Source organism: Dermochelys coriacea, chromosome 2 (assembly GCF_009764565.3).
Source record: "Dermochelys coriacea isolate rDerCor1 chromosome 2, rDerCor1.pri.v4, whole genome shotgun sequence".
NCBI lineage: Eukaryota > Metazoa > Chordata > Testudines > Dermochelyidae > Dermochelys > Dermochelys coriacea.
In genome coordinates, this window is record NC_050069.1 from 84,687,071 (window position 1) to 84,701,750 (window position 14,680).

The 14,680-nt window shown below is 48.7% G+C and overlaps 1 protein-coding gene across 1 annotated transcript; it reads right to left on the reverse strand.

The window, feature by feature from the left end:
- Positions 1–892: 892 nt before the first annotated feature.
- LOC122458715 lies at positions 893–7,040 on the reverse strand. Its single transcript, XM_043508021.1, has 2 exons — positions 6,083–7,040; positions 893–5,618 (listed from the first exon to the last, which is right to left on the reverse strand). Exon 1 carries the CDS (start codon positions 7,038–7,040, stop codon positions 6,114–6,116), a length of 927 nt encoding a protein of 308 aa, XP_043363956.1. The 3' UTR covers positions 893–5,618; positions 6,083–6,113.
- Between the last annotated feature and the right edge of the window lie 7,640 nt (positions 7,041–14,680).

Below are 14,680 nucleotides of genomic sequence, written 5' to 3' on the forward strand. Positions count from 1 at the left end.
CATCCATAGCATGGTAGTTAGATTGGGGTTCTTGTTATAGAAGGGAAAGTTCAGCAGCAGAAATCGTTGTGGAAAGGAACCTCAGATGCTCTGCCCTTTGTCCCCAATTCTTTGGGGATATGAGGGAGAGAGAAAGAGCTTCCATAAGGATAAGATGGCCCTTGGCTACTCTAGTATCTTTGCTGTAGGGGAGGATGCAATAGCTCCCCATTTCCATTCTGTTTCTTGCAAGACAGATGGCTGGCTGCCACGGTTTCCTTCTCCAAGATTAATGGTGCACTCTCACCTGGTAGCACATGAGTAAGCCTTGTTGCCACACTTAATTTTGCTCAGCTTCCTACTTGCTACTGCTCAGAAGAAAAACGTGAGCTGTAGCTCACGAAAGCTTATGCTCAAATAAATGTTAGTCTCTAAGGTGCCACAAGTACTCCTTTTCTTTTTGCGAATACAGACTAACACGGCTGCTACTCTGAAACATGTTTTCTACAGAAATCATGTATTCTTACAGCAGAAGGTAGATCCAGCACTCATGAGTAAGTGCTTTTAGGAAGTTGCATCCTGGCCCTTACACTGATCACAGCCTGGTAGTTATAAACACTACTTTGTCTCTTGATCCGGAAATACTCCACAGCATGAGGATTGTTCTGAGATTAGAAAAGGAACTATAGCACTTTGAGATCTCTCTAGACAGCAGCCTTTGTTCTATCTGGACTTTATTACATCCCTAAAATTTACAAAAATCATAGTGCTATTAACTGCCTTCTTGAGAAAATAACTTGCCTGATATTTTATAGTGCTAAGAAAAACCATGTATAAAATGCTGATATCATGACAATCCTCCAAAACACTTCAGGAGAGAGAAGTACTTGGTCAGAGCATTGACTCACTACTATAAAATCATTAATGGAGTTTACTCAATTACTTAGTGAACCAATTCAAACAATGTGCACCAATGTGTGTGTTTGTTTTTCTTTCTCATGACATAAAACATGTGGAGGTGCCAGGATTAGTCATTTGCTAACAATCTTTTCCCTGACGATATGTACAATCATCAAAAACATCAGAACTCCACCATTAATGGTTAAGACTCAGGAATCAAAACAAATCTAGTCCCAGAACACCTAGTAGTCAACTAATTCCACCCACCTTATAATACTATTGCTCTCCTAGTCCTCTAAAAGTCTCAAATCCAAAGGCAACGAGAAAGAAAGTAACAAACAAGACTTTAATCCTTATGAATCCTCGTCCAATGGGGCTCTCAACTTCCCCAAATAAGGATAATTCCCCCCCACCCCCAAAAGAGGAATACAGCCTCCTACAGGAGTAGTCACATCCATAGCAAGGTGCCAATCCAAAAGTGAAGGATTCAGCCCCATGCACAAAGAAATCTCTTTTCCCTTCTAAGCAAGGATATTCCCTCTAGTTCCATAACCAATCAGAATCCCTTTCTGCGCAACTCCTACCTCCAAAGTGCCATGGAATTCAATTCCCACTCATAGAATAGAAAATTTCTTACCCATAAGTTCCTTTCTGCTAGCAGCATCTCCCACAATTCTGGGCATCTAGACTGCTCTCCTCTCTGCAGCTCACACAGTGGATCAGCGTTTTGGCACCATGCAGTCTGGCAACGCCCCCTCTGCTCCTCCTTGCTGCCACATGAGTTATTCCCAAGCATCATCATAAACCACTATTCCAACTGTACTTTAGATCAAGGAAGATGTATGGTAACAATTCCGCTTAATATCTCTCACTTGACTCATGAGGCATCTAGGGTGGGTAGAACTGTGAAATGCTGCTAGCAGAAAGGAAATCAGTAAGAAGTTTTCCAGTCTGTAGCCCAGCATCTCCTACAATTCTGGATGCCTGGGAAGTAATGAGCAGCAAACAGATATAGGGAAGGTTATGAAAAAAAAAGTTTGCTAAGCAAGTACCAGCCACTTTTTTATGAGTTCGCTCAAATGTCTGCATTATTTCTGAACCACTGCCTGCAGCACCTTCCTGCCAAAGGAGGCCTCTAGAAAACAAGTCCACCTTGCAGTAGTTAATGAAGTTAGCTGTAGACAAGGTGGTCACTTTGCAAATTTCCAAGGCGGACGTGCTCGCTCATTCTGCCCATGGAGGTGGCTAAGCATCTCGTAGAGTGCGCCTGGACCCCTTCTGGGACAGGCTCTGATATGTAGGCTTCCTGAATACATTATAGAGTCTAATCCACCTATCAATGGAGGACCTGGAAACTGAGTTCCTGGCATTTTGTATGGAAGGACACAAACAGCCTAAAATAGTCTCTCAGATTCTGTATGCTTGAGATGTTTCCTGCCATAGGCAAACCTCAGAAGTCTGTGGTGTGTCGTCTGTTGGGGATATGGAGATACAGGTCTACTAGATCTACTGAAGTAGAGAAGTCCTCTCTGGGACAGGGATGACACCATTAAGGGCAGGAGCTTCATCAGAAACTTTTTTTCATCCACTCGTTGAGCCCTTTAAAGTCAATGCTCTTCTGACATCTAAAGTGGCCACAACTTTTCAGCTGGATGGCATGTATTGGACAGAATGAACAAAATACAACTTCAGTTGAGAAATGTAGAAGGAGGGAAGAAAGGATTCTAGGGTCAACCTTATCCCTGTGGAACATGCAGTAAGCTTTCTGTATAGATAAAGCTGCCAGCTCAGACATTTGCCTGGCAGACATGATAGCTACTAAGAAACAAGTCAATGGATAATACAAGGCCCACTCGGAAATCAGAGGCTCAAAACAGATGACTTATTAGGGCCTTCAGAACTAGTAAAGTCCCATTTTGGGAAAAGTGACCTGACTGCCAGTCTGGCTAACTGGACTGCTCAAAAGAATCTGGCTACCTGTGGATTGTCTGCCAGGGAGCCAAGGGATCTTGCAAACAGCACACTACTAAGGGCAGACACCGGACATGAATGGTACTGGGCTGAAGGCCTCTGCCTTCTTGGAGAAAGTCCATAACGTTTGGAATTCCTGCATTTCTGGGATTTGCACCATCTGCTTGTCACCAGATGGAGAAGTATGGTTTTAGTGTCAATACTCTCGCAGATTAAAGCAACGTCTAAATGACTGAAGGACAGATCGGGACATTCTAACACTTTGCTCCCACTAGTCAGGCTGTTAGTTGAATCTGTTTCAGGTCCAGATGAAGAAGAGGACTTTGTGACAGGATGCCTGGTCTCCAATGAAGCAGGAATGGAGGCTCCAGTTTCATCTCCATCAGGTCTGACAACCAAGGTCTCTTCAACCCAGGGGAATTATAAGTATTAACATCTATTCTCATTTTATTTTCTGGGCTACCTTCCCCAGCAAAGGAAGGGGTGGAAATGTTTAAAATAGACCCTTTGGCCAACTCTGGAATAAGGCATCTGGGGTTTGCTTCCCTTGTGAAGTATTTTGGCCTCCGTGTTCATACAGTTTGCAAACAGGTCAGCTGAAGGGAAGCCAAACATCTGAACAATGAGATTGAAAACCTCCTGATTTAGACACCACTCAGAATTGTTGACCCTGTGCCTGCACAGCCAAATCTGCCTTTTGTTTGAGGTGAATCGCTGCAGGAAATAAGGGACAGTTTGTCCACTTCATTATTTCCAATGCTTCCGCAAATAGTGCTCGACTCCTTGTCTCCCCCAGTCGCCCTTGGTGTTTAAATATGTAACCGCAGTCATATTGTTTGATGGAACCACATTCTGGTCCACTCTTAGGGTGGACTGCAACCTTCATAGAACTAGATCGACTGCTTTCAGCTCTAGGAGGTTTATGTTGAGAGTCTTTTCCTCCTCACTGTTTAGGTGCACTATTTAGGTCTCCAAGTGGGCTCCCCAGCGGGCATTAGTTGTGGAAGGCAGATGGGCTTACTTTTATGGACATTGTTGTGGACTGATCACCACTTTAAGGAGTTGAACACCTGTGTCAAAACCAATAATTGATCTTTCCTGTGTTCCAGGGAGCGGTCCCACATGTTTAGTATGAAGGCTTAAAGACGTTGGATGCATGATTGTGCCCATGGAGTGATATCTATGCATGAGGAGTCCTAGAAGTTGGAGGCACAATGCTATGGTAGGCCTCCTGCAGCTCAGGAGCAAAAAAAAAAAAATAAATTCCTGGATTTTCTGAAACCTAATGACTGGTAGATCTTTGCTACTTAGGTGTCTATTTCCACGTCCAGGTAGTTTATTTTGGTGAGAAGACGGTTACTCACCTTTGTAACTGTTGTTCAAGATGTGTTGCTCATATCCATTCCAATTAGGTGCGTGCATGATCGTTGGAAGATTTTTATCCTAGCAACACTCAGTAGGTTGACTGAGGCGCCCCTGGAGAGGGGCCTTCACAGCGCCGGATATATGCCCCAGCTGACCCAGCGCCCCCTCAGTTCCTTCTTGCCGGCTACTCCAACAGAGGGGAAGGAGGGTGGGTTTGGAATGGATATGAGCAACACATCTCGAAGAACAACAGTTACAAAAGGTAAGTAACAGTCTTTTCTTCTTCGAGTGCTTGCTCATACCAATTCCAATTAGGTGACTCCCAAGCCTTACCTAGGCGGTGGAGTCAGAGTGAGATGTCGCAGAGCGAAGGACTGCTGAACAAATGCTGAACAAATGCAGCATCACCCCTGAACTGCTGAATTATCGCATAGGGGGCAGCGAAGGTATGCACGGATGACCAAGTCACTGCCCTACGTATCTCCTGTATTGGTACGTGTGCCAGGAAAGCAGAGGATGAAGCCTGAGCCTGCGTGGAGTGGGCGGTAAGGTGCGTAGTTGGGACAACAGCCAAGTCATAGCACGCACGGATGCATGATGTGATCCGGGATGAGATGCCCTGGGAGGAGACCGGAAGGCCCTTCATCCGGTCTGCCACAGCAACAAACAGCTGTGACGTTTTCCTGAAAGGTTTTGTTCGCTCGATGTAGAAGGCGAGGGCCCTGCGAATGTCCAGGAAGTGCAGCTGTTGTTCCCGTCGAGATGTGTGCAGCTTTGGGTAGAAGACGGGGAGGAAGATGTCCTGGTTGAGATTGAAGGCCGACACCACCTCAGGGAGGAAGGCTGGGTGGGGTTGAAGCTGTACCTTGTCCTTGTGGAACACCATATACAGTGGTTCCAATGTGAGTGCCCTGAGCTCAGACACACACCTCGCCGAGGTAATAGCTATGAGAAAGGCTGTCTTCCAGGAAAGATACAGGAGCGAGCAGGTTGCCATCGGCTGGAACGGGGCACCTAGGAGTTTGGAGAGGACCAGGTTAAGATCCCACATAGGGACCGGTTGTCAAATTCGTGGGAACAGCCGCTCCAACCCCTTGAGAAATCTGCTGACCATGGGATTGGAGAAGACCGAACACCTGTTTTCACCTGGGTGGAAAGCTGAAATAGCTGCCAGGTGCACTCTGATGGATGATATTGCCAAGTCCTGCTGTTTTAAGGGCAGGAGATGGTACCTATCATCTTGAACTGACGCCTGTGCGTATGACTCTGAGCGCACAAGCAGGAAAAACGCTTCCACTTGGCTAAGTATGTGGACCTCGTAGAGAGCTTCCTGCTACCCAAAAGAACCTGCTGTACCAAGTGAGAGCAGCACAGCTCAGATTGAGTTAGCCATGCAGCATGGAGTTCATAGAGGAGATGGTATGATGGGATAACGTGATTTTGGTAATTAATTGATCTTTAAATATTCATGGTAAATAAGCCTAATGGCCTGTGATGAGATATTAGATGGGTGGAATCTGAGTTACCCAGGAAAGAATTTTCTATAGTATCTGGCTAGTGAACCTTGCCCATATGCTCAGGGTTTAGCTGATCGCCATATTTGGGATCGGGAAGGAATTTTCCTCCAGGGCAGATTGTAAGAGGCCCTGGAGGTTTTTCGCCTTCCTCTGTAGCATGGGGCACGGGTCACTTGATGGAGGATTCTCTGCTCCTTGAAGTCTTTAAACCACGATTTGAGGACTTCAATAGCTCAGACATAGGTGAGGTTTTTCGCAGGAGTGGGTAGGTAAGATTCTGTGGCCTGCATTGTGCAGGAGGTCAGATTAGATGATCAGAATGGTTCCTTCTGACCTTAGTATCTATGAATCTATGTGAGGTGGAGAGACTGCAGGTCGGGATCACAGAGTCATCTGTGGTCCTGAGTGATCAGGTCTGGCCACAGGGGGAGCGGAATTGGAGTGTCCACCGACAGCTCTAGAAGAGTGGTATACCAGTGCAACCAAAATCAGACGGGCTCTGTCCCTGCACAGCTTGAGCAGGACCCTGTGGACCAGCGGGAATGGAGGGAAGGTGTAGCACAGGTGATCCTTCCACTGTATTAGGAAGGCGTCCAACAGGGAACCCGGAGAGTGTTCTTGGAGAGAGCAGAACACCTGGCATTTCCGATTCTTGCGAGAGGCGAATAGGTCCATCAGGGGAAAGCCCCACTTCAAGAAGACAGAACGGATGACGTCCGGGTGAACTGAACACTCGTGAGCTTGGAATGATCTGCTGAGGTGGTCTGCTAAGGTGTTCTGGACTTCTGGGAGAAACGACGCCACCAGATGGATCGAGTGGGCTATACAGAATTCCCACAGACGAGCGGTCTCCTGACAGAGGGGCGGACGACCAGGCTCCCCTTGCTTGTTGATGTAAAACATGGCCGTCATGTTGCAGTCCTCACAGAGAATACAATGGCCTTGAATGCACTCTCGGAATGCTTGACACGGCAGGCGCACTGCTCTGAGTTCCCATACGTTGATGTGCAGCGATAACTCTCCTGCTGACCATAGACCCTGTGTACGTAGGTTCCCGAGGTGGGCTCCCCATCCCAGGGATGACGCATCCGTGACCAGGGACACGGAGGGCTGCGGGGCACGAAATGATATCCCTTCGCACACTGATTTGGGGTCCAGCCACCAGCCTAGAGAGGCTAATATCCCTGGCAGGATGGTAACCACTGTGCTCAAGCTGTCCCGACGTAGGCGGTATACTGTTGATAGCCAGGCTTGGAGTAGATGTAGTCGCAACCTGGCGTGTATGGTCACATACATGCAAGAGGCCATGTATCCCAGCAGGCATAGGCATGTTTTCAGAGTCGAGGTCGGGAAATTTTGCAGGCTATGGACGATATTCACCAGGGATTGGAAGTGTGCTTCCGGCAGGAGTGCCCAGCTAGGCTTGAGCCTAAGACTGCTCCTATGAATTCTATCCTCTGGGTTGGTACCAGAGTGGATTTCATGACTGAGCAGAAGGCCCAGTCAATTGAACATATTCATATTGAGCTAAACATGAGACTGCACCTGATCCCTGGAGCGACCCCGCATAAACCAACTGTAGAGATACAGAAACACTTGCATCCGTTGTCGACGAAGGGAGGCAGCCACAACAGCCATGCACTTGGTAAAAACCCTGGGGGCTGTGAACAGGCCGAAAGGAAGGACGGTGAATTGAAAGTGCTGTTGATTGACCACAAAGCGAAGGAAGCATCTGTGTGCTGGGTAGATCGCAATGTGGAAGTACGAACCCTTCATGTCGAGGGCGGCGTACCAGTCTCCAGGATCTAAGGAAGGAATAATGGTCCCTAGTGAGACCATGTGGAACTTCAACTTTACCATGAATTTGTTGAGTCCACATCGGTCCAGGATAGGCCGAAACCCACCCTTGGCCTTGGGGATCAGGAAATAGTGGGAGTAAAAACCCCTGCCCCTTGACTGTTTTGGAAACTCCTCTATCGCTCCCACAGCTAGGAGTGATTAGACCTCCTGTAGAAGGAGGTGCTCATGAGAAGGAGGTGCACCCTGAAGAGTGACAGGGAAGGAGGGTGGGGAAAAAAGCAAATTGGAGGAAGTATCCCCTTTCCACGATGCGTAGGACCCAACAGTCTAATGTTATCCAAGATCACGTACGGAGGAAATGGGAGAGAATTTTGGAAAGGTGGGGAAGGATCCTGAATGGAGACTGGTGCTCCGTCCTTGGGCGCACCTTCAAAAAGTTCTGCTTAGGCCCCACCAATGGCTTGGCAGGGCCCTGGCCTTGGCGGCCAGTTTGTTTTCTTTTACCACCTCGGCCGCATCTTCTAAAGAAGTCCTGTCTTGGCCTAGGGGAAAGGTAGGATCTCTGAGGCTGCAGTCTGAAGGGCCTTCTCTGCATTACTGGGGTATGCATTCCCAGAGAGTGCATGATAATTCTCGAGTCCTTCAGACTCTGCAGCCTTGAGAGTCTGTCTTTTCAGAGAATAGGCCCTGGCCATCAAAGGGCAGGTCCTGGAGGGTCTGCTGCAACTCTGGTGGTAAGCCAGAGACCTGCAGCCACAAGATGCGGTGCATGGCTATGCCCGAGGCCAGAGTCCTAGCCGCCGAGTCTGCTGTGTCCTGAGAGGCTTGTAGGGAGGTTCTGGCCACCTTCTTGCCCTCCTCTACTAGAGCGCCAAATTCCTCTCTGGACTCCTGTGGAACCAACCCTAAATTTTTCCATAGAGTGCCACGAATTATAATCATAATCGGCTCAGGAGTGCGTGCTGATTGGCCACCCTGAGCTGCAAGCCTCAGCATCTAGCATCCTTTGATTTAGGCGTCGGGGCCTGCTGACCATGACGTTCCTTCTCATTGACCGAAGCCACGACAAGGGAGCACGGTTGGGGTGTGTGTATATAGAGGTACTTATATTCCTTTGAAGGGACAAAGTACTTCCTTTCCATGCCCTTGGCCATAGGTTGAATAGACGCTGGCGATTGCCAGATTGTCTTGGCATTGGCCTGTATAGTCCGTATGACAGGGAGGGCCACTCTGGACAGTGCCTCCACCAAAAGAATATCGACCACTGGGTCCTCTACCTCCACCACCTCCTCTATCTGGAGGTTCATATTGCATGCCACCCTGCGAAGCAGTTCCTTGTGGGCACGGAAGTCCATAGGAGGAGGACCTGAAACCGTAATCCCCGCCACTGCTTCATCAGGTGAGGATGAGGAAGATACCCCCGGGACTAAGGGATCCTGTGTGAGGTCCTCTTGCAGGGAATCTTGATGCTTAAGGTCCACCACGCTAGGGGCATGGGCCTGTACTGGTGCTGGAGCAGTCACCTCAGAAACTCCCGGGGGGGGGGGTGAGAGGAGAAAGACACAGTGGCCTCCGGTACTTGGGGCTCCAAACGGGCGGAGCGGGAAGCCCCTGAAGGAACCCCTTGGGCCTGATGGTATGCCCGGGGGTCCAAAAAGACCACTGTGGAGGTCCTTGGTCCAGGTCCTGCCTTTGTCCAGCCACTGTCCTGCACCGCCCTTGCCCTGGGCGTGGTAGCCACCTTGTGAGCAGGATGATGCCAACGTGGAGCGAGACAGCCAAGGCGGTGCTGTACGTGTCATCGCCAAATACCCCGGTGCTGTATGGTGCCGCAGTGCCGGGGACTGGTAGCGTGATGCAGAATGCGGGCACCGATCGATGTCTCGGTACCGGTCATATCGGTACCAGAAGCCTGATCTGGATCTCAATGATGATTTCCGGCGAGATCAGTGCCGGGATCTGCTTCGGGTCAAGTGCTGGTCTGACCGGTACCGGGAGCAGCATCAGGAGTCCGATCGGTACCGGCCGAACCGCGATTTGGAACTCCGCGAGCCAGAGTGGCATCGCAAGTATGATCAGTGCCAAGAACGAGATCAGTGCCGGGACTGGGAGAGACGCCGTGATGGGTGCTGGGACCAAGATCAGGACAGGGACCGGTGCCGTCCTGCTTCGCTTGGTGACAGCGCTCATATCAGGGATGTTTTTCCCCTCAATGGCACTGCCTGCACTGGAGGTGCCGCCGGCTGCAGAGGAGTTGGTTCTGTGAGTGCGATCAAGTCCTACGCTGTTGAAAAGGTCTTCGGCATGGAGGGCAGCTTCAGCTTGACCGTGGTGTGCACCGGGGAGCTTACATGTACCAGACTCAATGGCCCTTGCGGCGCTGGAGTCAACCGTGTAGGAGCCATTACTTGTCCTGCGTGCTCAGGCAATGGACGCGGCTCCAACCGCAGTGCGGGACGTGTCGGTGGCTGTCGAACTGACAAACAAGAAGCAGTCGGCATCTGCTTGGGCTGCTTATTCTTCTTCTTCTGGCCCGGAGGTAGGGACCGGCGCTGTGTTGAAGGTGGTGCCAGCCAGATCTGGCACCACGAGTCTTTAGTAGAGTCCAAACGTGGTGCCGGGCCAGTCGGTGCTGCAGGGGCACTTCGCACCAAAGATGACGGTGCAGAGTCCCGGTGCACGGAGGAAGGGACTGGCCAAGTGCCGCCTCCATAAAGAGCTGCTTCAGTCTGAAGTCCCACTTCTTTTTGGTTCTCGGCTTGAAGGCTTTGCAAATGCGGCACTTGTCCGCTTGGTGGGATTCCCCCAGACACCTTAGGCAAGAATCATGGGGGTCTCCCGTTGGCATCGGCTTCAGACAAGCCGAGCAGGGTTTGAAGTCTGGAGACCCAAGCATGGGCCCGACTACTGGGACAGGCAAGAGGGGAGAAGACTCCGTTCCACCCCACTAAGTAAACTAAATCTATCTATAATAAGTAACTAACTACTAACAACTAACTATAAACAAAACTAATCACAAACTATTAACAGGTACTAAAGCGAATGCTAGGGAGAGTGGAGATCAGCCAAGCTGCGCTCCACAGTTTCAACAACCATTACGGGGGGGTAAGAAAGAACTAAGGGGGCGCTGGGTTGGCTGGGGCATATATCCGGCGCCACTCCAGGGGGCGCCTCAGCAGACCCACCGAGTGTTGCTAGGGTAAAAATCTTCCAACGATCATGCACGCGGTGTGCACGCACCTAGTTGGAATCGATATGAACAAGCACTCGAAGAATGGAACTTTTCTTGGCATTGATGATGAAGCCATATGCCTGGATAAGATTCAGCATCCAAGACATAGCCCTGTATGCTACAGTTCTGATCAAGGTATCATCCAGGAAGGGTACAAGTGAGTTCCCTGTGACCAGAGTCTGGCTATTATCACGACCACCATCTCTGTAGAAACCTTTGGGGTTGAGAACAGGCTGAAAAGCACTGTTCAGTACTGATGCTTCCTGCCATAGGCAAACCTTGGAAATCTGCAGTGACATGATCTGATGGGGATATGCATCTGCTAGATCTACCAAAAAGTCAAGACAACCTCTTGGGACAGGGATGACACCGCAGAGGCCAGGGGCCTCTGAAGCTGAAATGTCTTTTTCTTCATTCACTTGCAAAGCCTTGTGAGGTCAAGAATGACTCCGATACATCCCCCTGCCCACGTACAATGAAGATGGAGTAGAACCTTTCATCGAAAGGAACATACTATTACTTCCATATCTAGAAGATGAGATATTTCATTCTGGATCAGACTGTGTTTTATGGGATCATTGGAGCTGGGTGACTAGATGAAGAGTGGATTGGGTGGAGCCCATATCTTAAGAGAGGATCCCTGGCTCACATGTTTGTGGTAGATGAAAACTATTCTTCTAGGAAATGGGAAATCCTGCCCCCTAACTTCAGTTCTGGATGGATGCCTATGCGATCTTTGTAAGAAAGTGGTTTATGGGAGTGGGGGCAGACTGAGGTCCCTCAGGATTTTCCCCTTGACCTCAATTCCATGATTTCCTTTGGGGAAATCTATTGTCTCTTTACTGGTTCTCTGTGAGGATGAGGAGCAAAAACAGCACCTCTGCCTGAAGGCTGATCTATAGTCTCTCCTGATGGCACTTAGTTGGGAAGAGAGAGACTTGGATTTTGCTGCATTTTCAGCCACCACCTTATCCAGCTTTTCTCCAAAAAGCAGGAAGTCGATAAAGTTGACCGAGCCTAGGACCTACTTAGAATGTCCACCTTCCAGAGTTAGAGCCATAGGTAGCACTTGGCTCCTGAACTGGAAGCCTGGAGAACTGGAGGCTCATTGCATCTACTGAGGCATCAGCAACAAACTCTTTTGGCTAGGGAGACGCTTTCTTTAAAGTGGAGCTGAAGTCAGGGTGATTCTCTGTTCTTAAAGGCTTCGAGATCTTCTAGCCAGGAAAGGGATGCTCTAACAAAGCAGGTAGATGCCAGGGATGCTCAGAGAATAGCAGAGGAGACTTCAAAGTTATCGTTGAGAGTGGCTTTCTATCCGCAGGGTTCTTGGGGTAGAACTCACCCTCTGAGGGAATAACCGTACCCCCGGCAAAGTGCGTTTCCATCGTTAGTACCTCAGCAATAGAGCTCTTTGATTCTTGAATGTTACAGAGCCTAAGGTTGCTCTTATTAATACGCTTGCCCTTGTCAGATGTGTTCCATCCATCCCTAATAACTTCCTTGGAGGAATGAAGAAGTATTGCAGCTTTGGGAAAGGATTTTGAGGGAAGAAATATATTCTGAGGCTTACTCAAAAGGAGCCTGCTAAGGTTGCATTTGAATAATGCAGACAACCTTGCTGCACAGAGCTTGAAATTTCTCAGGGGAAAGAAAAAGCAAGCAAGAAAGAAAAAGTTGGTGTATTTTCCTCTATTCTGCTCAGATTCAGCGCCAGACAGCTCGCCTTCCTCAGTGGAGGAGTCAGAGGACTCACAGATCCTAAAAACATTTTGTGTTTTTCTTTTCCCTTCCCTTTATTAGCCTCTCTTTTTTTTTAAAAAAACCATTTGTGCGCGCTTTGGGAGTGTAGATGCTCTGCTGTGGCTTTTTGTGCCTTGCCTTCTTTAGGCCTGCTGCCTTCGCAAGAGATCTGTCTCAGAATCCTCCCCTACTGTGTTCCCATTCTCCCTGGAGCGGAGGGAATAGGACAACTTGTCAGAGCCCTCCTGGCTGGCTTAGGAGGGGGAGTGGCTGATCAGAAGCCTTGCTTCCTTTTCCCAGGGAACTCAAGACACACCTTAAGACTTGGAGGGGAGGGAGAACGGGATTGGTGACCCTGCAAGCCTCCCCTCTTTGTTCTGTGAGGGTTCCCTGGGACTTATGTCCCCCTGCCCGGGGTTGAGTGGTCACTGTCCTGCTTATTTTTGGAGCCTCTCTGCTTTGGCGCTCTTAGTCCATCTTTCCCACACTGGAGTTGCTACTGCTTTGGTGGGTATGGGACCCCAGCTGCCTGTCTGACTCATAGCCCAGGGACCTACAGAGTTAGGGATAGAAGGCTGGGTGCTGGCAGGATATAATTCTCTATCTGCCAAGCCTAGGATGGTTGTCTCACACAGAGAGCACTACCTGGATAAGGTGCAGAGGAGCCAGCAAGGAGACACTGCAGGGAAGATTAAACCCCCAAAGGGTTAACCGACCCAGGGAGGAGAAATGCTGAGGAGGGGAGAACACTGCTCCCCACTGCAAAGGGGGAGGAAAGGAAACTGCTGCTTTTCTACTGCCCATGGGGGCAGAGGGATCAAGGCCAAACCATCCAGTGTCAAAAAGCTCATCTGCTTCCATGGGAGGAGAGCAACCCAGATGTTCAGAATTGTGGGAGATGCTGGGCTGCAGGACAGTGCTCCTATTTCACAGCTCTTACTTCCCTGACAAATGAGATAATCTCCTTTAAACTCCACAACATCTAACATCTGCCTTGAAATATGTTCCCAACACCGTCACACATTCAAATTATTACCCTTAAAGCAAATAATCCCTTAATATTTTACCCAAATTACAATCCCATAACCAGCAAAACAGCAACACTGGATCATGCCCGTGGCCCATCAAATCTAATATCCTGTCTCTGACAGCAGCAAGCATCAGATGCACCTCCCTGAAAACAACAAATGCAGCAGTATGCAGAAGTGGGATAACCTCCCATCTGCATGAAAATCTCATCCTAACCCTTAATGGCAGGGTTTATGTTATGCAGAATTTTTTTTTTTTTTGGAAGGGATATAAAGTATTAGCATGTACTATAGTTGGATAGTCTTGTTATCCCCAGAAATGTGCAGTCCCTCTTTGAATCTGGTTACATTCTTGGCCTCAATTGTCATCCTGTGGCACAGAGTTCTACAGTCCAGTCACACTGAATGGAAAAAAGTATTTCCTGTTGTCTGACTCCTTTCCCCATACTCTGTTCGTGTGTTCTGTGATAGAGAGAATACTTGATCAATCTTCTCCATAAAACCACCTACATCAGCAATCTACACATCAGACAGAAACAGTCCTTTAAATAGGGCTCCTGATCACACCACGAGGACAAAACTCCTTAGAGGTTTAAAACAATGAGGAAAAGAGCCCAGAATGAGTGGCTCTGCAGGCAAGAACTATCTAGTAGAACTCCCCACTACCTTGCTCCATCCACAAAGAAACAGTACGTGTCCCAGCCCAAGAGTCCTATTGGGCTGGGGAAGAAAGGATGGAGTTTTCTTTTTAAAAAGTCCCCCCCCCCCATCTGGTGCCAGTGAAATCAGGTTTGGGGCCACAGTAGCTTGACACCTTCCCAGCTTTTTAAAGGACTCTCTCCTCCTTATGGTTGCCAGTCCTGCTTAAAGGGTCCTAATGGCCATGGCAGCCTCGTGGCTTCCCAGGCCAGGATATATAGCTGATCTGTTTGTTTTCAGCAGTGGGAACAATTAATCTAATACCACTGACAAACGCTTACGGAAGCATTTATAATTTTTCTGTAGTAGGCTGCACAGTCATTGGCGAGCATCTGTAGAAATTTAGAGAGTGATTTTGCAACTAGAATAGAGACTTTCAAAAATAAAAATCCAATGATGCCTAAAGCTTTCTGAGTATTCAGCGACTGATGCACTTCAATTAATAA

Excerpts from the sequence above, each read along its gene's own strand:
- LOC122458715 (XM_043508021.1), bottom strand. The coding sequence starts at position 7,040 with ATGGCCTCTTGCATGTATGTGACCATACACGCCAGGTTGCGACTACAT.